Source organism: Palaemon carinicauda, chromosome 18, assembly GCF_036898095.1.
Source record: "Palaemon carinicauda isolate YSFRI2023 chromosome 18, ASM3689809v2, whole genome shotgun sequence".
NCBI lineage: Eukaryota > Metazoa > Arthropoda > Malacostraca > Decapoda > Palaemonidae > Palaemon > Palaemon carinicauda.
In genome coordinates this window covers 22,723,855-22,749,771 of record NC_090742.1, presented here as the reverse complement: position 1 = coordinate 22,749,771, position 25,917 = coordinate 22,723,855, and the positions used below count along the sequence as shown (strand labels likewise).

Sequence of the window (25,917 nt, the reverse complement as noted above, 5' to 3'; positions counted from 1 at the left end):
CTCCAGGACGCTTACTTTCACATCCCCATTCTTCCGAGCTTCAAGCATTATCTGAGGTTCGTCTTCAAGGGGGAAGTGTTTCAGTTTCGAGCCCTGTGTTTCGGCCTCAGCACTGCCCCTCAAATATTTACGAAACTTATGCTCAATGTAGCAAGGATTCTCCACTCAAGAGGCATCAGAGCCTCCCTGTATCTAGACGATTGGCTTCTCAGAGCTCGTTCTTACGATCACTGCCTGAAGGATCTTCAGATAACTTTGAAACTAACAGAAGAATTGGGTCTTCTTGTCAACAAGGACAAATCTCTTCTGACACCATCACAAAAGATACTCTATTTGTGGATGGTGATTGAGAGTCGAGTTTTTCAGGCTTTTCCGTCTCCCTTAAGGACTGAGCAAGCCATCTTGAAACTGCAATCTTTTCTAAAGGAGCAGAAGTGTTCTGCGAGGAAGTGGATGAGCCTGTTGGGAACCCTCTCCTCGTTGGAACAGTTTGTCTCTCTAGGAAGGCTGAATCTTCAACCTCTCCAATTCCACCTCAATCATCATTTGAACAGGGAAAAGGATTTAGAGACGATGTGCATTCCAGTTACGGAATCCATAAGAAGTTGCCATCAGTGGTGGAACAATCCAGACAAGTTTCAAGAATGTTACCCCTTAAAACAGAAGAACCCAGAGCTTGTGTTGTGTTCTGACGCCTCGGACTCTGGGTGGGGAGCAACACTGGGCAAGTTGGAAGTTTCAGGGTTGTGGACAGAGGTTCAGAAGAACTTCCACATCAACCAAAAGGAATTGTTAGCAGTCCTGTTGGCCCTAAGAAGCTTCGAGCGGTCAGTTCTGAACAAAGTGGTGCAGGTCAATGCCGACAACACCTCAGCATTGGCTTACATTGCCAAGCAAGGGGGAACCCACTCGATATCCCTTTACGAGACGGCAAGGAATCTCCTCATCTGGGCAAAGGAAAGAAATGTAGTTCTGATTACACGGTTCATCCAAGGGGAGAAGAACGTGATGGCAGACAGCCTCAGCAGGAGAGGTCAAGTCCTACCCACAGAGTGGACACTCCATCAAGAAGTTTGCAAGAGTCTGTGGCGACTTTGGGGTCGCCTGTGCATAGACCTTTTCGTGACCTCAAAGACAAAGAGGCTAGAGATTTATTGCTCCCCAGTGCCAGATCTTGAAGCAGTCCACACAGACGCTTTCCTGCTAGATTGGTCCAATCTGGACGTGTACGTTTTTCCACCATTCAAGATCCTTTACAAGGTGGTACAAAAGTTGTCAAGCGAAGGGACCAGAATGACTCTAGTAGCCCCCTTTTGGCCCTCAAGAGAATGGTTCACAGAGGTACTGGAATGGATGGTGGACACTCCAAGAAGCCTTCCATTAAGAGTAGATTTACTCAAACAGCCCCACTTGGAAAGGTACCATCAAAGTCTCCAAAATCTTCAGCTAACTGCCTTCAGACTATCGAAAAACTCACAAGAGCTAGAGGCTTTTCAAAGGAGGCAACTAGAGCTATTGCAAGAGCAAGAAGGATTTTGACCATCAGGGCTATCAATCCAAGTGGGAGGTTTTTAGAGAATGGTGCAAAGTCAACTCTGTTTCCTCATCCAGTACCTCTGTAACTCAGATTGCTGACTTCCTGATATACCTGCGAAGCAAGCGCAATTTTTCATCATCCACCATCAAGGGATACAGGAGTATGTTAGCAACTGTATTCAGGCACAGAAACTTGGACCTTTCGAATAATAAAGACCTACAGGAACTTCTTAAATCTTTTGATACATCAAAGCAACGTCACCAGTTCCTTATGAGTGACAGGTTTGAGCCCTTTCACTCAACTTCTCTTAAGGACCTCACAATGAAGACCCTTTTTTTGGTTAGTCTGGCAACAGCCAAGAGAGTTAGTGAAATCCATGCAGAGCATTATGAACACAACCTTTTTGGAGGAGCAATCTGTGTTCGCTTCACACTATTTGAAAAGTGTCCAGACTCTTTATGAGGACTACTACACTCTGGGACCATTCGTAGCAGCGAGTGCAGTAGTGGGGGAAGGATCCACCACTACATTCCCATAATCCTATTACCTTTTTCTTCTCTTGGAACTTTTAATTTGTTTTTTATGGTTGTCTTGTGGAGATTGCGACTGTCTTCCGCAATCATTGATTTGGTCAGGTGATCAATTTTGTTCCTTGAGAGCACCCGGAACTGGGTATTAGAGGAGGCTCTGTCACATAGAGGTATGTACACCGGTTTGACAGCTCCTAAAGATCTTCAGCCCCCTGAGAGGATCGCTGGATCTCATAAGGAAAGCGGATTTAATGAGGCAGAGAATCATTGAAGTCAGTTTCCTTAACAGGTACAAACCCTTAAGCTTGTTTTTATTAACTCTAAAGCAGAATTCCAACTATATTGGCTGTCTCTAACCCTCCACCAAAGGTGTTAATCAGTTATATATATAACTACTGGGTAAGTCTTATGTTTAAAAATGTTATTTTCATTATAAAATAAATTTTTTGAACATACTTGCCTGGTAGTTATATACAATTAAATTCCCACCCTCCTCCCCTCTAGAGACTAGAGGCATGGAAGATCTGAGGAATCATGGAATGGTTCCAGGTACCTCACTGGAGGGTGCGCAGGTGGTACACCTGGCTATCCAGTCGGCGATTGGCGCGAGTTTTGAATTTTCTGCCGTGACGTAGGGACGTAAGCTATATACAGTATATAATTACGGGGTAAGTATGTTCAAAAATTTATTTTATAATGAAAATAACATTTTTAAGATTGAAATTTTTTTTTTAAGAGGCATAGGTTTATAGGTAAAATCTAAGTTTTCAATTTGTTATCTATATTTTAATCTATAAAGTATTTTTATCATGTTTAATATACTCTATAATATGTGTTATATTTTTCCCTTCCAAATTTATCAGGCCAGCTCTGTAAGGGTCAATTTTAATTTATTGAGCTGGATAATCTCCTTTTTATTAATAATGAACTCCCTGAGGAGTGAATCATTGGTTTTATCTATTATTGGGGTATTCTTGATTACATGTATTTTACCAATTGTTCTGTAAACAATGCAATCTTTTAGATGCGTTACTTATTAGTTTTACCATTAATACATTATCTTGAATAATACCTCTCTAATGATTTGTACAACATTACTTAATTGTATAGTTTCTACCCTTTAATATTGAATACTTCAAATTCTCACTATTAGAGAACTATTCTTAAATTATTATACTTATTTTTGTGACTACATTTTTATACTTCATGTTGAATTTTGGTTTCATTTCAGATATCGTGATGCTGGTAAAGAAGTCATTAATGTACTCTGTGATTATAGCGATTGTGTTGAAAGAGCAAGCATAGATGAAGCTTATATTGACTTCACCTCAGCTGTGCTGGAGCGAATAGGGAAACAAGGTGGAATGATTAATCCAGAGAGCTTAAAATCTACATGGGTTGTTGGCTATGATGAGGTTACTTCTGAGATATCCAATGAAGAAAAAGAAGGTAAAGCACACCAATTATGAGTAATTTTTTACATTTTGGTGCTCAATATGCTTTTGGTAAATATAAACTTTGATTCCTGGTGACTTCTTGCAATTTAGTGATACCCATTTCATATTAACCCTTTTACCCCCAGGCTATTTGGAAATTTCCAACCCTTAACCCCAGGGTGTTATTTTTTTCCCAGCACATTTTGGTGTATATTTTTTTAAATTGCTCTAACAGCCTTAATTTTTGTCATAGAGAGGTCAGATTGGTATCATTCTCTTGGAAAATGCCTGAATTTTCTCAAAAAATTATCAAAAATATAAAAAAAAACATTTTTATAGCATTTTTTTTTTTTTTTTGCAAGGACGTACCGGTATGTCCATGGGGGTAAAGGGATGGCTTTTGTGAAACGTACCAGTACGTCCTTTGGGGGTAAAAGGGTTAAGAGTGTACAGTATTGTTTTTAAATAAATAAGAAAGTATTCATATTTGAATTATTAAAAAAACTCATTGAAAATTCATATTCTATTTCTTAATATAGAAACAAGAAAGAATGGTGTCAAGGAGTGGCTGTCTTCTTTTTTTGTGGATGAAGATGATTTGCCTCTGGATAATACCCATCCCAAATGGGACAATATCAGATTGGCCCATACAGCTGTTTTGTGCGAAGAGATGAGAGCAGCTGTTCTTGAACGCACCGGATTTAAATGTTCTGCTGGGATAGCTCATAATAAGGTTTGTTAGTGCATGTATCTTTTATAGTAGTGAGTTTAGGTATACATAGTAGCATAATCATCTTCGTTAAAATATTTTGTAGACTTTATGTGAATAAGGTTTGGAACGAGTTCTCTCCTTAAGTCTGGCCAGTACTCTTTCTGAATTTCAATCAGGTCTTCTTCTATTTTTTTTTTTATATTTTCTGGGACACCAGAAAAATTGTCATCCTGTTACTACTATTAACTAACTTTGTGACTAACTGTCATATGTCCAAGTGCTGGGGCCAAGGCGGTCATTCAGCACTGAGGTGTCACTGTGGGGCTTTTCTATCTATCTACCATGGCCCTTCTCCCAATTTTGGGGGGGCAGCAGACATAAAAAAGGAAGGATTTTTCCTCTTTGTACCTCCTTGCTAAGTTTGGTTGGTACTGCTGGGGTGCCACAGCCCACCCTCCCTCATCTTTCACCACAAATGAAGCTTCATATGCTGAATCCCCTACTGCTGCTACCTCAAAGCGATCACCATTAGGTGACTCGAGGTAGCAGCAGGACCTATTGAAAATGCATCACAATCGCTTGCCATTTATTTCTATTCCTAGTCTGCTCATTTAACTTTTGTCACTTCTAACCTCCTGTCACCTAGAGCTTTCTTCACTTCATCCATCCACCCTAACCTTGGTCTTTCTCTTGCACTTCTCCGATCAACTCCTGCATTCATCACCTTCTTCAGTAGATGACCATTTTCCATCCTCTCTATAAGGTCAAACCACCTTGACACATTCATACCCAACTACTAATTCATTCCTCGTTTTTACTTCTTTTTTAAGCCTATCCAACCAAGATACACCTCCCATACTCCTCAGACACTTCATCTCAATCACATTCAATTTCTGTCTCTCAGTTTCATTCTTCACAACTCCGATCCATACATCACAATTGCTACAATCACTTTCTCATACAGAACTCTCTTTACATTCATTTTAAACCCTTTTTATTCTTGCTAGTTAATTAAATCATTTAAATTTCACACAAAATATTGCTTAATGTTTACAGTACTGTATTTGAATTTTCTTATGTTACTATTTACAGTACTCTATTTCACATTAACCCTCTGATGATCCTGGCCATGACAAAATTGGTCAGGCTCGTAACTTTTGGCCAGGGAGCAATGACAATATGTGTCACAACCTACTTAAGTTGACGTTTTTTAGGATAAATAACAAAGGAATAAAGATATAAGGAAACAAAAAAATTGTATTAGAAAGTTGAATTAAGTTTCTATACAGCACTTATAATTACATGAACTGGTGACACTAAATTGTATCATTGGATCCTCAGAGGGTTAAAACTGAACAAGTAATAAAATTGAAGATTATTAAACCAACTTTTTATTATACAAATACAAAATATATATGGCTGTATGAAGGTTAAAAGCAAAACAGAAAATATAAGGCATCATACTTCATAATGTCTCCCAGAAAACTTGCTTATAGCTCCACTGGGTGAGCGCAACGTATAGTGTACCTTCGTCGTCGGCGCCCACTCGTGTCCGAGTATTGGGTTCTGTCGTTAGCCATCAGCCTCCTATCTATGGGGTGGGTGCTTATGCCTGATGTGGCTGTTAAGTCCTAGTCTGTGGTGGAAGAGTCGCGGACAGTGTTCACAAGGGAGGGTAGGTGGTGGGCGGGGCTGTTCTAATCGCTCTCTCCTTCTTCTCCTCCTAGCCTCCTCATTTTGTCTCCTCCTCTCCTCGAAGTCCACGGTGCCATGGTGTACTGTACTCCTCCAGGTTTTCCTGTCCCTGGCTGTTTCTTCCCATGAGGAAGGATCGATGTCAGTTAGAGCCAGGGTGCGCTTTAGTTGATCTTTATAGCGCATTTTCGGGGCTCCTCGTGGTCTGGTGCCCTGGGTCAGTTCTCCGTAGAATATTTTCTTTGGGAGCCTAGATGGCTCCATCCTATGCACGTGTCCTATCCAGCGGAGGCGGTGGTGGATGATGGTGGCCTCCACGCTGGACAGCGAGGCACGTTCTAAGACTTCAATGTTGGTGGTGTGGCTCTCCCAGGGGATTTTCAAGATCTGCCTCAGTTTCATTTGTTGGAAGCGTTCTAGGTTTTTAAGATCGTTACTATATAGCGTCCATGTTTCACATGCATACAGGAGCGTGGAGAGGACTACTGCCCTGAACACCATTATTTTGGTAGTCATTGTCAGTGCGTGGTTGTTAAATACGCAGCGGTTGAGTCGGCCAAAGGCGGAGTGGGCTGCCCTGATCCTGTTCTCCACGTCCTTTTTGCTTGTGGGAGCTGATGTTAGGATGCTCCCTAGGTAGGAGAACTGGTCCACCTGTTCTAACGGTTGGTCATTCACTGTGGTATTGAAGTTGGGGAGCATCAGTCCTGGTGGATGTTGGACGAGGGTCTTGGGTTTGTCTGAGTTGACTTGCATCCCAAAACGTTCGTAGGCAGAGTTGTATGCATCAGCTAACGACTGCAGGTCCTCTGCCGTCTGACCTGGGGTGGCATTGTTGTCAGCATACTGCAGTTCTCGCACTGCACACAAGGTGGTCTTGGTTCTGGCGCGGAGTCTAGCGAGGTTGAAAGCGCCTCCATCCATGCGGAAACGTAGGTCGACTGAGGGTGTGTCTGAGGGGAATCTCGTTGAGCATTGCTGCAGTGTATAGCGAGAAACACGTCGGGGCCAGAACACAGCCCTGCTTCAGGCCGCCGTTGATGGGGAATGGGTCTGAAAGAGAGTTCTGGTGGCAGACTCTCCCAACCATTCCGTCATGGAGGGCACGCACCAGCTTGACAAAATCGGGTGGGCAGCCATATCTTTTGAGGACAGCCCACATGGCAGGTCGAGGTTCTTTGTCGAAGGCCTTTTTCAAATCCCAGAAGATGAACATTATGGGCTGTTGTTGTTCGAGGCTCTTCTCTTGTAGTTGTCGCGCACAGAAGATCATGTCTATGGTCCCGCGGGAAGGTCGAAAGCCGCACTGGGACTCTGGCAAGACGTCTTCTGCGAGAATAAGGAGGCGGTCAAGGAGAATCCAAGCGAAAATCTTACTCGCGATGCTTAGTCGATGCTTAGTAGTGATATTCCCCGGTAGTTGTTACAGTTCTCCCTGTCTCCCTTCTTGAAGATGGTAGTGATGTTTGCATCGCGGAAGTCACTGGGGGGGGGGGGGTCTTGGTCTCCCATATTTTCAGTATAAGGAGCATCAAACGGTTCCTCAAGCCGGGGCCACCGTGAGTGAGGAGCTCCAACGGGATGTTGTCTGGCCCTGGGGCTTTGCCGGGCTTCATGCGCTGCAGGGCCTTGTTGAAGTCATGGATGGAGGGTGGTAGTGCCATCCAGTGACGGACGGGATGCTGCGGGGTCATTCGCAGGAGATCGTCTGGGGTGTCTGCTTGGTCATTGAGGAGGTTCTCAAAGTGAGACCTCCACCTGGCCAGGATGCCCTCGCTGTCGGTGATGGTCGTGGCCCCATCCGCGTCCTTCAGGCTGCCCACTGATGACCATGTGGGACCGAATATTTCTTTTGTTGCTGCATAGAAGCTGCGCAGGTCACGTTGGTCAGCGAAACTCTGTATTTCTGCAGCTTTTCTTTGCCACCAGGTGTTCTGGGCTTCACGGATACCTCTTTGGCAACCAGCTTCAGCCACCTTGTGAGCACATTTGTTAGCTGCTGTTGGTTGGTTTTCCAAAGTCAGGCGTGCTTGTCGTTTGGTTTCAATGAGAAGAGAGATGGTAGCATCATTCTCATCAAACCAATCCTGCCGTTTCTTGGTGGTGAAGCCTAGTGTTTCCTCCGCGGCACGGGCCATGGCGTTTCTGAGGGTGGTCCAGTGGTGCTCGACAGTGGCCTGACCCACAGGGTCTGCGAGGTATTGTTCGCAGGCCTCCTTGTAGTTTTGTGCCACCTGTGGGTTGCGGAGCTTACTACAATCAAAGCGTTGGTGTGGTACGCTGTCAGGTGCCCTTCTGGGTGGTCGTAGGGTCGTCACGGAGAGTCGGGAGATGAGGAGTCTGTGGTCCGTCCAGCAGTCTTCCGCTCCGGGCATGGATCGGGTGATGCGGACGTCTCCTCGGTCTCTGGCTCTGGTCAGGACGTAGTCCAGAGTGTGCCAGTGTTTAGACCGTGGGTGCCTCCATGTGGTCTTTTGTCGCTTTGGTAACTGGAAGATGGTGTTGGTTACCACAAGTTGGTGTTCTGCACACAGACCCAGTAGGAGTTGGCCATTGGCGTTGCAATTTCCAATGCCATGGCGGCCGATAATTCCCTCCCACAGGCGATGGTCTTTGCCTACTCGGGCATTAAAGTCGCCAAGCACAACGAGCATGTCATTGGCGGGCACTGCCTGGATGGTGCGGTCGAGCTGGGTGTAGAAGGCCGCTTTGTTATCATCGGTTGAGGTCATAGTCGGGGCGTAGGCAGAGATCAGGGTGAGATGTCTGTCCCGCGTGATGGGGATGCGGACAGTCATCAGGCGCTCACTGATGGCCTTGGGAGCGAGGTTGTGCTGCTGCACTAGCTGGGAACGGATGGCGAAGCCGACACCGTGGATGCGAGGCTCCTCTAGGGCCTTGCCTTTCCAGAAGATGGTGTAGCCTGTTCCAGCTTCCCTGATGTTGCCCTCTTCGGGTAGTCTGGTCTCGCTAAGAGCCGCCACATCAACATTGAAGCGGGCTAGCTCCTTGCAGACGAAGGCTGTACTTCGTTCCTGGCGGTTGGTGTTCGTCACGTCTTGAAGGGTGCGGATGTTCCACGCACCTAAGGTTAACATTTTTTTCTTGTTATTTCGACCGCATTAGTGGGATGTCCGCCAGCCGCGGTGAGCTGACCAGACGGGTTTGCCGTGTCCGATGTTTACCCCACCTTTTCTAGGGGCCTCCCCATGTGAGGTGGGCTGCGGTGTCCTCAATAGGCCAGCCCAGTCACGAGTCCAGCTGCCGAACTCTGGTGTCACGGCACCGTCACCAGAGAGCGACTGAATCTTAGACTCACCGCCTGAGTGCAGTCGTGGGCTAAGGGCTTCCAGCTATCCAGGCCTGCCCCCTTCACCCACAGTGCTGTCGCCTCAGGACTTGCTGGTGGTGGTGATGATGATGATGGTGAGAAAGAGATGAAGAAGGGTGGAGGAAACGACAGAATGCCAGTAGCTAGGTATATTGTTTTGGGTGGTCGTGGCTTTGCAACGGCCACGCACATACACTTGGCCCACATCATTTTCACCGCGGCTCAAGACATATGAGACAGGCGGCTTCTCCGATGTTGGTTGCATCGGGCTGCCGGGTTCTTGTTATGTCAAGGCCCGCCTTGTTGCCTGCCCGACAGGCATTGCCCTCTTCCACCGGTGCTGGGAAGTTCCGCCGTTGGAGTCTTGTTTGGTTTGATTTTGGAGTTTTCCTTCTCCTAGCCTTTGCCTATCTTAAAATAAAGGAGAAGGCCTATAGGGGTCCAGTCTTGGTCTGGTCTCTCAGAACTGGCCTTAGCGGTATGGTTGAGCCTGCCAGGGTGGATAAACTACCCCTCTGCCATTGCCCAGCCCATCATTGGGACACTCAAGCCCCTCTACTGCAGCAAAGTGCTGGACCTTCACACACTAAAGAAAAAAGGATTGAGCTTAGAGTGCAATAGAAAGATTGGTTTACAAGTAAGAAAGTTACCGAGTTATTATGCATCCAGCTGATGGAATGTACACTGGATGGGGATCAGTTTGTCAAATAGATGTAGGCATAGAAATACTGGAGGAGGAAGTTATTGAAAAAGTTATTATACAGCTCTCTAAGACTTCATCAAGTGCAGGAAAACAGTTAACCAAAAAATACTATATGTTGATTACTAATAATTTCATTTTAAGATAACTAAGAACACATTATTAACTCAAGAAAGGAATAAGGTCCAAAGAGAGAGAAAAGAATTTATAAATGTATGTTAATAATCACATGATTTGAAATACAAAATCACTAAGTTATACGATGATAATGATGGTGATATACAGAAAAGTATGAGCTAATTCATGTAGGTAATTAGAGAAAGATTAGTTTAGCAAATAGGAAAAAGGTTTCTACACCCTGATGCCAGGTTTGGCATATATATAAGGGATTAGTTTTTGAAAAACAAAGTTTTATGTCTCAAATTTTCACTGGGGGGATTTATTTAAATCTATACTATTGGTGTCTCTTTTAATTGTAGAAAAAGGCCCCTTTACATTAAAGTAAAAGGTTTGTTTTTCAGTTACTTGTAATTCAGTACAGTATGTATATTTTCAGCTTGTTAAGTATTTATCATAATAGTCCATTTTGTTTTCAGATGCTTGGCAAGCTGTCATGTGGACTACACAAGCCCAATCAGCAGACCATTCTTCCCCACTGTAGTGTTGAGTCACTGTGGAAAAATATGCCTGTTGGTAAAGTGCGGAATCTTGGCGGGAAACTTGGTGATAGCCTAACTGATGAACTTGGTTGTAAAACCATGGGGGATCTTGCACAGCTATCACTTCAACAGCTTAATGGGAGATTTGATAACAAAACATCGTGAGTAAATGTGCGTAGGCACAGCCTAGAATTCTTTATTCTTAGACTTTGCGTGTGTTAATTTTTGTTCTTCCACTTATCTGTCCAGATTTCTCATTTCAGTTTTAACTTAACATTTTAGAAAAAAAAAAGATCTTTGTGGGTCAAAAGTATGAGCTTAGTAATGACTTGGTAGTTGGGAAAAATAGACCAGGAAGAACGCAATAACTCCCAGGAATGGCAGGAGCTTGGGAAGTTAATACCTCAGCTATTTTGACAATAATTTGTGAAGTCTTTTCCTACTTGGAACCCTTATGTTCAGAAATGTTTCCCTGACCTTTTTCCAATATCACTACAATCTGTAATACAGTTTTTATTTCAAATGTATCATTTCTCCTTAATGTAACATAATACTCACTTGTTCTAACACAAATTTAAACCCTCATCCTTTAGTTGGAGTATATTTTCAGGAAATCTGAATATAGCTGTTAAAACGTTAACGAGGTAGCGGTAGTTACTGCTAGGGGAGAGTCAGTCCCTGTCCACCCGATTGGCCACGGAGCTTCTACTTTGTTTTTAGTTTCCGAAGATTACAGATGTACTCCCGGCGTCCTTATCTGGCTGTTCTAGTTTATTGTCTTTTACTTTAGATAATGTTTTTGACAGGTCATTGTGTGCAAGGTATTTTAAGGAAGATAAAAGTTTTGCAAATATTTCCGATAACTTTAGCTGTGGGACTGTTGTCTGTCCAATCTGTTGATTCCTTCTTATTTGTGTTGGACAGCATTACAGTTTGTTGTCTCTCCTTCACTAATAAATCCTTATGACAACAGCGACAAAAAATCTTGAGGAAGGGGTCTACCCTTGGGCTTCGCTGTTCTTTGTCATAGGAAACAGCTGCCAAGTTTGATGGGAAAGGGTGCCACCCTTCTTTCTTTTAGTGTCTTCCAGGTCTTTCCTTGCAAGTATTGTCATCTGCCTGTGTGACCCTATGAAGTGGGGGGACCATGATAACTTGCTTTCCTGTTATGGGAGGATACTACAATTCCACCTACAGCAGCGGAAGGGAAAAGACCCTAGAACTCTGTTCCTTTCTGGCTCCATGGAACATTCAGATGTGCTTTTCTTGCATGCGAGGAGATGAAAGGATCTTCCAGGATTTGTCCACACGAAGGCAGACATAAGAAACCTATCCCAGTTCTCGGGAAGAACCTGTCGGAGTCACAATTCTTGTAGATGGCATTAAAATAATTACGGAATTCCCATTACCTAAGGTGTACACACAGGTCCCTGGATAATAGTATCCTTGACATGGTGGTAGTTGCTCAACAGATCTTGTAACAAACCTAGCTCCTTCAGGGGACAAGAAACATCTCGTATAAGGTAGCGGTCGTATTGTAAGTCTAGAATGAGAGGTAGGATTGACTGGCATTTCTACCTGTTCTTTCTTCCCCTTCCTTGGATGCAGTAGTGTGTCTGTAATTTGATGGATGCAGTGATAGATTCAGGTGAGCCCCATATGATCAAGCAACTATTCTTAGAAAAAAGTTTGTTTAGAAATATTCCCCCCATCCTTCCAGACAAGGGGGAGGATGGACAAATTGTATGCATGCATGTTCTAATAATGACCATACATTTAGACAGTGTATCCCCGGATATAAGTTCTTCCTTGACTGTCTACCAGTCCCTGGTAGTGACCTAGCCTAACACCTGCCTCATCTTTATATACAGGTTGTTAGGTGGTTCACAGGAGTCACCAATTTTGCTCCTCTATTGGATCAAAGTGCCTTGACATCTCACAGGAAAGTAAACCAGCCATTTGGTTATAGGGACTTTCTCCCTCCAAAGGATAAGTCTCCAATTAAAGGACGAGGGTTTGTTTTTATGTCGGAACAAATCACAAATTTTTAAAAGTAATTTGTATTTTTCTTAACTATATAAACCAGAGTCCTTTAAGTTAAACTTCCTGCCTCAACCACTCCGCAAGTCCGATGTTTAGGTCAATTTGGGAGCTCAGTGGCCTGTGGTGTGGTTGGGGCTTCCCTGCCACCTGGCTGTAACTACCGTCACCTCGTTAATGTAATGTTTTAACAGCACATCCAGTTTTGCTGAAAACATACTCCTATTGAAGGATTCAGGTTTGTATAGTTTAGAAACATATAAATTACTTTTTAAAAATTTTTGATATAACGTATCTTCCATCTGGATCTGAAACGTTCTTCTAACTTTTAGTAAACTTCACCATTCCCCATTATCTATCTAATTCTTTTATTAATATTTATGATGATTAGAAGTGATGAAATACTAAAGGTGGCTTTACTCAAAAGGAAAATAGAATTGCAGGAAAATTAAATATTCATGCTTGACATCATTATCTTGTAAATATTATATTTTCTAGCTTATCCCATTGTTCTTAAGACAGTTAAAGTGCTACCAATATATTCCTATCAGCTACATAAAAGTTAGTTTTTAGAATTGTCCAGTTATTTCTGAAATACTGTTGTGCAATAGTACTGAATAAGCAAACTTTATTTTTTATAGGGAGTGGCTATATAATCTTGGGAGAGGGATTGACACAGAGTCGGTAACCTCTCGTCAACTCCCAAAAAGCATTGGATGTGGAAAGAACTTTCAGGGAAAAGAAGCACTGAATACTCAGGATAAGGTAAGACTGGTGATGTTATGTTTTATATGCTTACTGGTATCTTTAACCATGTTTGTCACTGCCACAATCATGAAATTGAGCAAAGTTAGAGAACAGTAACTTCATACTATCAAAACTTACTCATGTATATAAGGTTCTTATCATTGCAAAAAATTTAATGTTATAAGTCAATTATAAGCTGAAATAGAAATATATCTTATGTATTAAGTTATAGTATGATAGTAATTTTTTAATTTATTTTTCTAAAGTAATGTACCATCTGTGAAATGCTAAACATATTTATATGGGCATTTTTTTTGGTTAGTTGCTGTGTGGTCCCCCAAGGATTTTCTTGTTAAGATTAGAACAGGAAATCTAATATTATACCAAAGAAAGCGTGTACTTTTGTTTTTAAATTTCGGGTATGTTTTAAAAATCGAGTATTGTTGATTTCTTTTTGTTTAACTTTTAGCTGTGATCAGATCAGCTGACGTCTAGCTGCCGCTCTTGAGAGCGTACGAATACATTAACAAAGTATCGTTTATGTACAATTTCTTAACTTATTCAAACCGTCTATACAGTTGATATTACATAAGCACCAATGTGTTATAACCCATCAAATTTTTTTGTTTATTACGTTTAAAACAACACTCTCTCTCTCTCTCTCTCTCTCTCTCTCTCTCTCTCTCTCTCTCTCTCTCTCTCTCTCTCTCTCTGTGGGCTACTTTTCACTACCTCCCCATTCCTTACCTCTCTCTATCTCTCTAACAAATGATATCTTTGTTGCTCCTCAAAGTTTCATTTATATTGAAAATCAATCATGATTCAATTTTCCTTACTTTCTCCAATCTCGCACCATCTGTCACATCGAACGTTATAGCGGTAACTTAATTGTTCGACAACTTTAAAAATCGGGCTAGTACTTGCTTCTTCTCATACTTTTTATTTTAGATGGTTTCATAATTGAGGGGGGTACAAGTTGACTTATAACTGAAGTTAGGAAAAGTATTTTGGATATGGAATGGACAATCATCTTTAGTAACAGTTTAGAATTATCGTAAATTATCACTCTGTCATTAGCGGCAGTTTGTTATTGATGATTAAACGCGCCCCCCCCAAAAAAAAATATTTTCCTACTTTGCTACGTATGTAGGATTTTATATAGATACAGTAAATAATATTTGTAATAACATATTTACTAAAAGCTTTTAATATCATTATTTATCACTTTCATCGTGCACGTTTAATGCCTTCGTTTATTTATTATGATGGAAGGTTTCAGTTTTAGGCGGCGTCATAAAGAAAAACATTATATAAATTGCATTCATTTAATTTATTTGGAAGTCCTAAGAAAAATTAAGCAAAACATTGGTAATAACAAAATCAACATATAGTCAATACAAGTCGGGAGTGGCGCTAATTTCAAAATTTAAACTTGCGATGAAATCTACGGATGTTTACAAACATGTTTGGACTTCCGTCAATTTGTGTTCGTATGTCCGGATGTTCGTAACACGGATGTTCGTATCTTGGGGAGCGTCTGTATATACACATTTATACAGTAGATTTACACATACAAACATATATATGCATACACAGTTGCGCATAAGTATATACATGCACATGTATGTTCACTTACACATATATACATGCTTACGGACGGACACACGCCCGCGCCCGCACACACACAACCACACACACACTCTTATACTAGTAGATAAATAGTTATATTTGATAATTGGCTGATTTCTGGTGCGTTTACAAGTGACGGAAAAAAGTCGGAATGCTTATATTGACGCTCCGGTGACAGGTCGTGCTGAAGAGGTTAAGGGAACAGATGCGCATGTATAGATATACAGTATATATATATATATATATATATATATATATATATATATATATATATATATATATATATATATATATATATATATATATATATATATATATATATATATACATACATAAATAGCCATAAAACATGATTGCTTTCCTTAAAAGATTTATTTGAAACATGAAAAATACACATTCTCCGGGCCAAGAATACAATGATTTGATTTTTTAAAAATCCAAGCAGAGGTCATGAGTTATGTCCATTAGCAGGAAATAAAAGTTGTTAGGGACCTCACACAACCTCCCAAAAATAGATTTTCCCTTTGTCCAAATCCCCATTTGTTCCGTAACCGAAATACAAACCACGCTATTTACAAAGGGTTATTACTTTTAGCGTAGCTGAAATGGCGAGCCATTAGAATTTAACGAGGGTGTATTACCCCCGCGCTAGTTAGCGGGGGGTAGGGGAGTGGTAGCTAGCTACCCCTCCTCCCCCTCACACACAGGTGAATACTCACTTTCACTTTTGGCTCGGACTGTGACAGACGTCTCTGTCTTGGTCCTCGCTTGGCAGCCATTGTCTGTTTTGTCTTTACTTAATCGCTTACTTTTCTTTTACTCAATATATATGTAAACATGTTTTCATGTTTGTATATATATTTGAGTATAGAAATAAGTAAGTTTCCTTTTCAGATGTGTGTGTGTAGTGTACGATATCTACGTGGAGGCCTCGGCAGTTAGGCCACCACGACGTATTTTATGGGTGGCGATCGAGTTTGACTTATGTCTTTCTCTCTCTCTCTCTCTTGAGGTCGTTCACCCTTTTACTACGTGTTACTACGCCCTTGTAGCCTAGCTTCCTTTCCGTGTGGGGGGTTGCTACGCCGTACGTTGTATCAATTAGTTATGAATCTAATTGTAGTTGTTTTTTGTTTTTCACCTCGTAGAACGATTCCTTTCGGGGTTTTCGTTGTTTCTTTAGTGTTCATTCATTTTTTAATTACATAATTACATAGTTACATAATTATAATTGTTATAATTCTGTTTTGGTTACAGCTCTCCTTCCGCGAGTGTAAGTGGTTGTGAGGGCACGTGCCTGTTGTGTAATTCTTGTTCCTTTTCCTCGGGATTCCTCTTCGGAGCCTTCCCGGGGGAATGAATGTGTACTAATATTATTTGTTTTATTTTTTTACAGTTACCGATCTAGTTCGTTTCTGTAATATAGCAACGGTGTGAGCTGTCTGGTTGAGTCCTGGGGATTCGGCTGTTGCTGCCTCCCCCCTTGTATTGTCGTTAGGGGCGTGTCTCCTTCTACTGGTAGTACTCCCGTGTCGACGGACAGCTCTCCAGTTCATTTTAGAACAGTCAGGAGGCTTGCCTCCTTGGGCGGATAACTTTCCTTCCGAGGGAAGTTTTTCCTGTCCAGGCTTGAGCTTTTCCTCTTTTGGGGGGTTCTTCTCTTGCCTTTTCTTCGTGCGACTATGCTCTTGGTGCTGAGCGGTCGCACCTGCAGTTTCGCTCAAGGGGCTGGGCAACTGCAGGAGCTCCTCTTCGGAGGATTGCTCCTTTTAGGTCACTGGCTGACCAGTCTCTTCCACGAAGTGTTTCTCTTTCGTTCGCGAGAGAGTACACTCATAGAGACTCCTCTTCGGAGGTTTCTTCTGTTGCTGTTGCTGTTGTCCTCCCTCGCCGTAAGGCCCACCGTCCGCCTCGTCGTAAGGGCCTCTCATCTCCCTATAAGGGTGCTTGAGGCGCCTTTTTGAATCTCCGTTTGCAGCCTACAACTCCTTTTTCTCGATCTTCCGCCTTGGTGCAGATGGACAGCAGTCTGATCTCGTCTTCCGACGGGCAACGGTCTTCCCGACGGACAACGGTCTTCCCGACGGACAACGGTCTTCCCGACGGACAGCGGTCTTCCGACGGACATCAGTCTCCCGGCGGACAACGATCCCTTCGGGGCAAAGGGTTGCCCCCACGGGGGTTCTTCCCTTGCGTGTCAGGGTTTCCCTGCGCGCCCTTCTGCTCATCAGCGCTCTCCTGTTCGTCAGCGCTTTCAAGATGATCTTCCCTGCGGTTCCTGTTACGCGCCCTGTGCGCCCACGTTCGCCCTCGCGATCTAGAACTTCGGTTCAGGTCGGGGTCAAGGACTCTTCTTCTTGCGCAGGCTTCCACGCGTAGCCTTCTGCTCGTCAGCGATCATCAGCTCGTCAGCGATCATCAGCTCGTCAGCGATCATCAGCTCGCCAGCGATCGTCAGCTCGTCAGCGATCATCAGCTCGCCAGCGATCTCCGGATCGCCCACGTGTGTTACAGCTGGCACGCCAACGTTCTCCAACACTTCTGAAGGAACATGGTTCGCCAGCTACTAGCTCACCTGCGGATGCTGATCGCCATCGCGCGACCCTCAACTGCGGATGCTGATCGCCATCGCGCGACCCTCAACTGCGGATGCTGATCGCCATCGCGCGACCCTCAACTGCGGATGCTGATCGCCATCGCGCGACCCTCAACTGCGGATGCTGATCGCCATCGCGCGACCCTCAACTGCGGATGCTGATCGCCATTGCGCGACCCTCAACTGCGGATGCTGATCGCCATCGCGCGACCCTCAACTGCGGATGCTGATCGCACGACCCTGCATGATCGCCCGCTTACGCATGCTGCTCCTCATCGCTCAACCCTGAACGATCGCCCTCCTGCGGATGCTGATCACCATCGCACCCTTTCACGCGATCATTCACCTGCGCATGCTGCTCGCCATCGCACAACCCTGCACGATCGCCCGCTTACGCATGCTGCTCCTCATCGCACCACCCTGAACGATCGCCCTCCTGCGGATGCTGATCACCATCGCACCCTTTCACGCGATCATTCACCTGCGCATGCTGCTCGCCATCGCACAACCCTGCACGATCGCCCGCTTACGCATGCTGCTCCTCATCGCACCACCCTGAACGATCGCCCTCCTGCGGATGCTGATCACCATCGCACCCTTTCACGCGATCATTCACCTGCGCATGCTGCTCGCCATCGCACAACCCTGCACGATTGCCCGCTTACGCATGCTGCTCCTCATCGCACAACCCTGAACGATCGCCCTCATGCGGATGCTGATCACCATCGCACCGTTTCACGCGATCATTCACCTGCGCATGCTGCTCGCCATCGCACAACTCTGCACGATTGCCCGCTTACGCATGCTGCTCCTCATCGCACAACCCTGAACGCTCGCCCTCTTGCGGATGCTGATCACCATCGCACCCTATCACGCGATCATTCACCTACACATGCTGCTCGCCATCGCTTACCGCCAGCGATCTTCTTCACCTACGCGGCAGCACGATCCCTCGCCGTCACGCCATCGCTTGCGTTCGTCGCCTCGAACACGTGTTCATTTACCTGCCCACCCTCACGCCCATTCGCCTGCGCGCCCGCGCGATCGTTCGCCCGCGCGATCGCTCGCCTGCGCGCCCGTGCGATCGCTCGCCTGCGTGCCCGTGCGATCGCTCGCCTGCGCGCCCGCGCGATCGCTCGCCTGCGCGCCCGCGCGATCGCTCGCCTGCGCGCCCGCGCGACCGCTCGCCTGCGCGCCCGCGCGACCGCTCGCCCGCGCGCCCGCGCGCCCGCGCGCGCCCGCGCGCCCGCTCGCCCGCGCGACCGCTCGCCCGCGCGCCCGCTCGCCTGCGCGACCGCTCGCCTGCGCGCCTGTGCGCCCGCGCGACCATTCGCCTTTGCGCGACCGTTCGCCCTCGCGCGACCATAGTTCGCGGCGAATTCCACAGCCGGTGGTAGCAGCAGTGACGCGTGCTCCTAGGCGGCACTCGGGATAACCTCCATCCAAGCACAGGTTGGTAGTGCAGGACGAAGACAGGTCAGTACAGCATTCTTCCCCACCTTCTTTTCAGGCAGGAACCGTCGTGTCCACTCCAAAGGATCGCCCGATCCCTTTCACCTTAGCGAGGATTTCGGACTCTGTGTCCTTGGAGCAGCAGACATGGTTTGATCCGCTGGCACGGGCGTTAATGAGGGTTATGAAACCAGCACTCGCCGGCCAGGGTAACAAACCAGCGGCTGTCTCTCCTACGCTGAAGAGAAAGAGAGGAGTGGACTTCGTGGTCTCCATCGGACAAGGGGTGACTGCTTACCTCTTCCTCTGGGAGCTTACCAGGTTCTTTCCCTCCTCGGTTACGGCCCGAGGTTTGGTTCAGGGAAGCTACAGGAAGATCAAGGGTACTTTCCTCCTCTCGAGCTCAGGCACCTTGGCCTTTCGTCGTTAAGTATCTACTTGCGGACAAGCTCGATGTTGTACCATCTGGACGCGCTGACTGAAGGCTTCCTTCGGGTGTCTCATCTGTGGAGGTCAACGACCTCAGACACCCTTCCATCCTTGAGAAGAGTTTTGTCTTTGCCCAAGGACAGAGACTTAGACAGCTGCTGTGCGGAGTAAATCGACTTCCGGTTTCACTCCTCCAAGGCGCTTTCTTCCAGACTCTGCAGGGCTCCAGCTCCCTTTTTCTTTCAACCACGTCGGCCTAAGTTATCGGCTACGACAACTGGGACAAGGTGTCCAATTGCAGTTTCCTCCTGTCAGGAACAGATGGCACGGGAGACTCCCCCGGGGGGGCATAGTCCTAAAAGGAGTTCACGAACTCAAGGATTGCAGGTTTTTTCGCTGGGAGGATGCTTAAGGTTACTCATCCGAATGACAGCTTCCCGATGCCCATTCCCGCACAATCTCTGTGAGTAGCCAAGGATATCGCGCCTGCCGTCTCTGTCAGCGAATTCAGTGTCTCTGAACCTCTATGCCATAGCATCAGCAGAGTTGCCCGGTTGGGGCAGAATGATCCATACCTTAGGCGAAGGTCTTCCTTAGGATCATCGACGGCTTCACCCCCGGCCCCCTCAGTCGATCCTTTCTTGTAAGGAAGGATCTGAGAGGGGATGTCCATAGTCGACCTCTCAGCCCTGATCAAGTTTGTCGAACAAACTTCGGCCAGCGTAGACCAGCAGAATCGATCAGACTGGTAACGAGGCGACAGGACTCCTTTAACCCTGGATCGGAAGGACGGGTACTTTCAGTTTCCATTCCATCCATCTTCCAGGGTGCTCGTCGAATTCAGCCTAAACTGCAAGTATTCCTGCTTATGATGCATTGTGGCTATCCCGCCGTGGCATAGCAGGTTTGTTTCCCCAGAGAACTCTCCCTGCCTTCCTCTTGGCCGCTCAGGTGCAGACTTCCGCCTCCTCTGCTGTTTGGAGGGCTGGTCAACTCCGGTAGGCTCGGGTTTCGACCTTCTTCAGCGCCGGGAAAAGCTTCCGGATGCTGACCATGAGTGTGGGCTCATGGTATTTTGCTTGGAGCCTTCTCTTCCTCTGCCTCAACATCTGGAGTATCTGGCCATGATATTGAGTCAACGGCCTTACCACGTTGGAAACCCCGCTTCTCGTCCGTCCAGCGAGGTTAAGCAACGTCGGTACTTGGATGGGTGACCACCTGGGGACGCCAGATTCTGTTACCACATCCTCCGAGCCTTCCTTTCGGTTGACTGTGGCAAGATTGAGGAGAGTCGCAGTACCTGTTCTCAGTCAAGCAGAGTTTTCAGCCCTACCTTGGAACGTTTCCTAGTTCTTCTTTCCTCATTGACCCGTTTATAGTCCGAACGGTCGCCTCAGGATAAGTTCCATGTGGGGCGATCCAAGTTCCGGTGGCTTCAGGCAATGTTTAACCGGACTCCCTGGCCCTATGGGACCAGCGGAACTATTAAACCTGCAATGGGTGTTGACCTATGGAACCTCTTGATGGTAGTGGATATTCTCGTCCTTTCCCCACATTCTTGATGCGGTTCTCGGACTCGTCAAAGGAAAGGGGGGGGGGCATGTTCCGGTCCAGGCCTATGGTCAAGACCTGAAGGATACCTCTCCATCATTCAGGCAGGCTTAAGGGCCTTAGTCTGGCCCCTCTTCAGATCCTACCGCTCCTGCCAAGTCGCCCCGTTGCGTGTCGACTTCATGCTAACCAGCAGGGGACGCATTTTCACACCTTCACATCTTGCAGTAGAGATACCGGGATGATTGAGATTCTCTCAATTCCACCATCGGCTCTCTCATTCCAGGCAGGGGAATGTTTCTCTCAGACTATCCGAGCAGAGCCTCATAGAGAGAGTGTACCTAGGGGTCTTTGACCTTGGGTAACCAGCAAGTGCTGGTCTGGGGGACCTGATCGCGACAGCTTGGAACCTCAAGCTTCCGCTAGTCTTCCCCCCAGTCTCAGACCCCGAGACTCTGGCAAGATGCATTCCGGTGATGGTGGGACAACTTCGACGCCTGCGTCTTCCCTCCTTTTTGTCTGCAGACAATGGGTCTCAACAAAACCAGGTTGTCTGTCAACCTTTCAATGGGAGAGCTCCACTGGGACTATGCGCAGAACGGTTTCTGGACCCTCTGCTTCCCCTGACGGAACTCCCGGGAGAGCTTCTCCCACGGCGCAGACTACTCAAGCAACCACACTGCGACATCTCTCCCGAACCGGGGCGTCGCTTCGGCTTCATGCCTGGAGACACTACGCTTCCTCCTCTAGAAGAGACAACCCGCTACAGTCGCGGTACGGAGGTCGCGTCATCTGCGATAGTCATCCACAGGGGTCTCCCAGGCAAAGTGAAGAGTCTAAGGTGGTTGGTGCCGTGGGAGATATACCTCTTCCCGTGAGGCCTCTTCTCCAGCAATAACGGTCTTATTGCCTTTCGGCGGGAGGAAACTCCTTTCCGCTCTTGGCAATGAAGCCTGTCGCTCAGCCTTTCCCTGACCTTCAGGCTTAAAGGAATAACTTTTTCCTGCCCGCTGGATCTATCCTCGCTCATGCGAAGCTACGATCGTCCCTGCCCTAGTCGGAGGAAGACCTCCAACTTGGAGCATGGCTCGGACTTTTAGTCCTTTAAGAGATCTTCTCAAGACCCTTTTACGACAGGCCTCGGATTGTATTCCGCCTTGGGTCTTCTGCTCACTCTGGCCACGGCCAGTGTGTAAGCAATCTTCTTGGTCTCTTACTACTCCCCCCTTTCTAAGGAAGAGGGGAAGGCAACATTCAGGCTCGCTCCTGAGTTGTTGGCTAGACTCAGAATCTGAGGGTCCCGACCCTTCGGTCCGATTCATTCAAGATTTCGAGTCTCCATTCTGTGTCTGATGTCCCAAGACCTTCTCTTTCTTGCCAGTAAGGAATCGAGAGGTTAGCGCTGGGACCAGCTGCAGTTTGGCCTCAGTTGCAGCCGATTTGGGAACACAAGGAGGACATGGGGGGAGAGTCACCAGTATACCTCTTCAGCCCGGACTCAAGGACATTCATCTTGACCTGTCTTCAGACCCTCCCCCGTCACGTCGCCCTACAGCACGATGTTGGATACATCGCAACGTCCCTCGCCTTCGAGTAATACTACTCTGTGACGCAGGTGCTACAAGCTGGAGTCTGGAAGCGTCTGATGACCTTCGCAGCCCGCTTCCTGCAGGGCGTGACCCACAGGAGTCTCGATACGTTTTCTATCGCTCTGTGGTGGCTACACAACAGCTGGTCTAACCTCAGGCTCCTTTTGGACAGGTAGCAGAAGGTTGAGGGCATTGTTATCAGGTTTTAGTCTGCATGAACGAAAGAAGTATGTCTGGCCCTTACTTCTTTCTTCATCATCCCCTCTACGGGGAAGCAGCATCCTGGTCTCTGCATAGCTGACCTCGAACCTCTGCAGGTAAACCATGCTTCCTTGTGTTCCGAGTATTGAGTCAATACTGTCGCGTCCCCCATACCCTGACGAGGTGGTATTGGGAACGTCCTAACCCAGAGTTCCTTCTGGAACTCCAGGTCAACTGCCTAAGACGGGTCACACTTCTTCCTTCACACACAAGCTTACGTAGGCCACATGGTTCCTTGCGGAGCAAGGAACTTGTGAGGTGCAGGGACTCCTTTTCTCGAGTGCGACTCACTCGGATTCTGAGTCCCCGGGTAAAGCCAAAGCCAGTATGGCTGGGGACTTTCCACCCTTCCTAAGGGATAAGTCACCCTTTGTAAATAGCGTGGTTTGTATTTCGGTTACGGAACAAATGACAAATTCGAAGATAATTTGTATTTTTCCTAACCATACAAACCTTAGCTATTTACACATATTTGCCCGCCAGCCCTGTCCCCCAAGACAAGTCCTACCTCTAAGTGAAAGTGAGTATTCACCTGTGTGTGAGGGGGAGGAGGGGTAGCTAGCTACCACTCCCCTACCCCCCGCTAACTAGCGCGGGGGTAATACACCCTCGTTAAATTCTAATGGCTCGCCATTTCAGCTACGCTAAAAGTAATAACCCTTTGTAAATAGCTAAGGTTTGTATGGTTAGGAAAAATACAAATTATCTTCGAATTTGTCATATTAGAAAAATTCTGTTTTCATCCAAGTATTTATGTATTTCAGGTGAATAAATGGATGTTAAGCTTAGCGGAGGAATTGACTGAACGCCTTACTGAAGATCAGAATGTTGTAAGTACATAACTGTACACTATATGAATGAAAAATATTAGGACAATGCTACAGTATTTATATGTTGCAAGAGTATTGATAGTTTTGTCTAATGATTTATTTTCTAACTTTATTTAAAAAAAAAAAATGATAGTAATAAAGTAAATTATATGGGTATGAATTGCATGATCAGTGTCCTTATGATTATTGCTTTTAATTTGAATGTTTATGATGTGCCACAAAATTATAGTTTTTTGTGATGCTCATCTTTATACAGTATCTGAATTAGCATTAAGTGTTCACTGAAAGATGGATGTTGAGACCTATATGCTCCACAGAATAAACGACGAGCCAAAACTTTAACTGTTAGTGTTCGTCTTGATGGTGATGCCAGGTTTACGACATTGTCTCGTTCCGCCAACCTACCAGCGTATTGTACCGAGCGCATCACCAGAGTTGCCCTATCACTAATTCAGCCAACAAATAAAGCTTCACCAAAGAGTGGCCTATGGTTAGTAATATTTGTCAGATATGTCCATATTTAACCCTTTTACCCCCAAAGGACGTACTGGTACGTTTCACAAAAGCCATCCCTTTACCCCCATGGACGTACCGGTATGTCCTTGCAAAAAAATGCTATAAAAATTAGTTTTTCCTATTTTTTGATAATTTTTTGAGAAAATTCAGGCATTTTCCAAGAGAATGAGACCAACCTGACCTCTCTATGACAAAAATTAAGGCTGTTAGAGCAATTTAAAGAAAATATACTGCAAAATATGCTGGGAAAAAAATAACCCCCTGGGGGTTAATGGTTGGAAATTTCCAAATACCCCCGGGGGTAAAAGGGTTAAAGAGGAAAGTGTAAATAGCCTCATCCACATAACTTGAAAATATTGTTTTATTCTTTCATTGAAAATAGTTCAAGACTTTTGAGTATCATGTCCGCTTAAAGGATGAATGCTCAGTAGGGAGACATATTTTAGCAAACATAAAAGCTAACCGTTTGTCAAGGAGTGAATCAAGCGATACTGTGCATGGTAATATATTTTATTATAACCAAGTATGATACTGTATACAGATTAATGAATTATGTATTCTTGATAAAATATTTTCTCTAATAATAATAATTATAGCATATTGGAGAAATAATACTAGGCTGGAGGATACACCAAAGGGAAGCACGAACTCTCCAGTTCCAGTCGAGCATACTTATGATGATTATGTCCTTACGATCTGAAGTTGCTGAATCCCCTTAATAGAGATTTAGATGAAATTGGTGTTTTTTTAGATGAAATTGGTGTTTTTATGAATAGAACTTACCTGGCAGTTATATATACATAGCTAATAATCTCTACTTTCGGCAAAATTTTTCTAAACGCGGCAACCGCCTTGTGGTGGTTCGGTTGTTACACCCGTTAAAGGGTGGTACGAGGAATCATTCCCGTTTTCTAACTTCAGTTCATCTCTGCCGGGCGGATCGCTAACACGTTGGTCCATCATTAAGAGTTTTTCTTCGCTTTCCCTGTTTTTGCTGTACCAGTCTGCTATTTGGTGAAGTACACTGATTTGGGGTTTTGGCAATCGTGATTTTGTTATTTCTTTGCTTTTTTGCTGTTATCATTATGAGTGATAAAATTCAAATCCGTGTCTGTGCGAATGAAGAATGTAAGGTGAGACTACCGAAAATGGCGGTAGACCCTCACACCGTGTGTTTGAATTGTAGGGGTTTTGAATGTGCCCTTAATAATAGGTGCGGGGAATGTAAGGGTTTGGATGAAAAGGATTGGTTGATTATGAAGCGCTATGTGCGTAAACTAGAGCTCGATAGAGTTAGGAGAGCTTCTAGGTCTAAATCTAAGTCTGTTTGTGGAAAGGAAGACGAACGTAGTGTAGATTTATCCTTTGAACCTATAATTGATTCCTCTTTGGAAGTTGATCCTTCCCTTGAGTTAGTAACTCCTGCCCCTTCTACAGGATCCGTATCTGTGGATGACCCTCGGTACGCTAGTTTGGCTGTCGAGTTGAAGGCCATTAAGGGGACCGTCCGCGGTGGTATTTTGGCATACCAACTTGAAAAAATTCAAAAATCGTTTTATAGTCTCTCTGTATAGAGAAACATATCGTACATGCTCTCCAGAAGTTTCAACCCATTATTTTTACAAATAACGAAGATATAGAGGTTTTTTAAATGATGACGTCATCCTTACTGTGTCG

At 45.3% G+C, this 25,917-nt stretch overlaps 1 protein-coding gene across 4 annotated transcripts in view; it reads left to right on the top strand.

Moving 5' to 3' along the window:
• LOC137657710 (DNA polymerase eta-like) overlaps positions 1-25,917 on the top strand; it is a 97,799-nt gene that overhangs the window by 31,890 nt on the left and 39,992 nt on the right. For all 4 annotated transcript variants that reach the window (XM_068392135.1, XM_068392133.1, XM_068392132.1 and 1 more), the window contains 6 exons: positions 3,299-3,516; positions 4,043-4,236; positions 10,538-10,761; positions 13,282-13,405; positions 23,659-23,724; positions 24,042-24,214. In XM_068392135.1, coding sequence (XP_068248236.1) covers positions 3,299-3,516; positions 4,043-4,236; positions 10,538-10,761; positions 13,282-13,405; positions 23,659-23,724; positions 24,042-24,214 — 999 coding nt within the window. The remainder of the gene's footprint in view (positions 1-3,298; positions 3,517-4,042; positions 4,237-10,537; positions 10,762-13,281; positions 13,406-23,658; positions 23,725-24,041; positions 24,215-25,917) is intronic.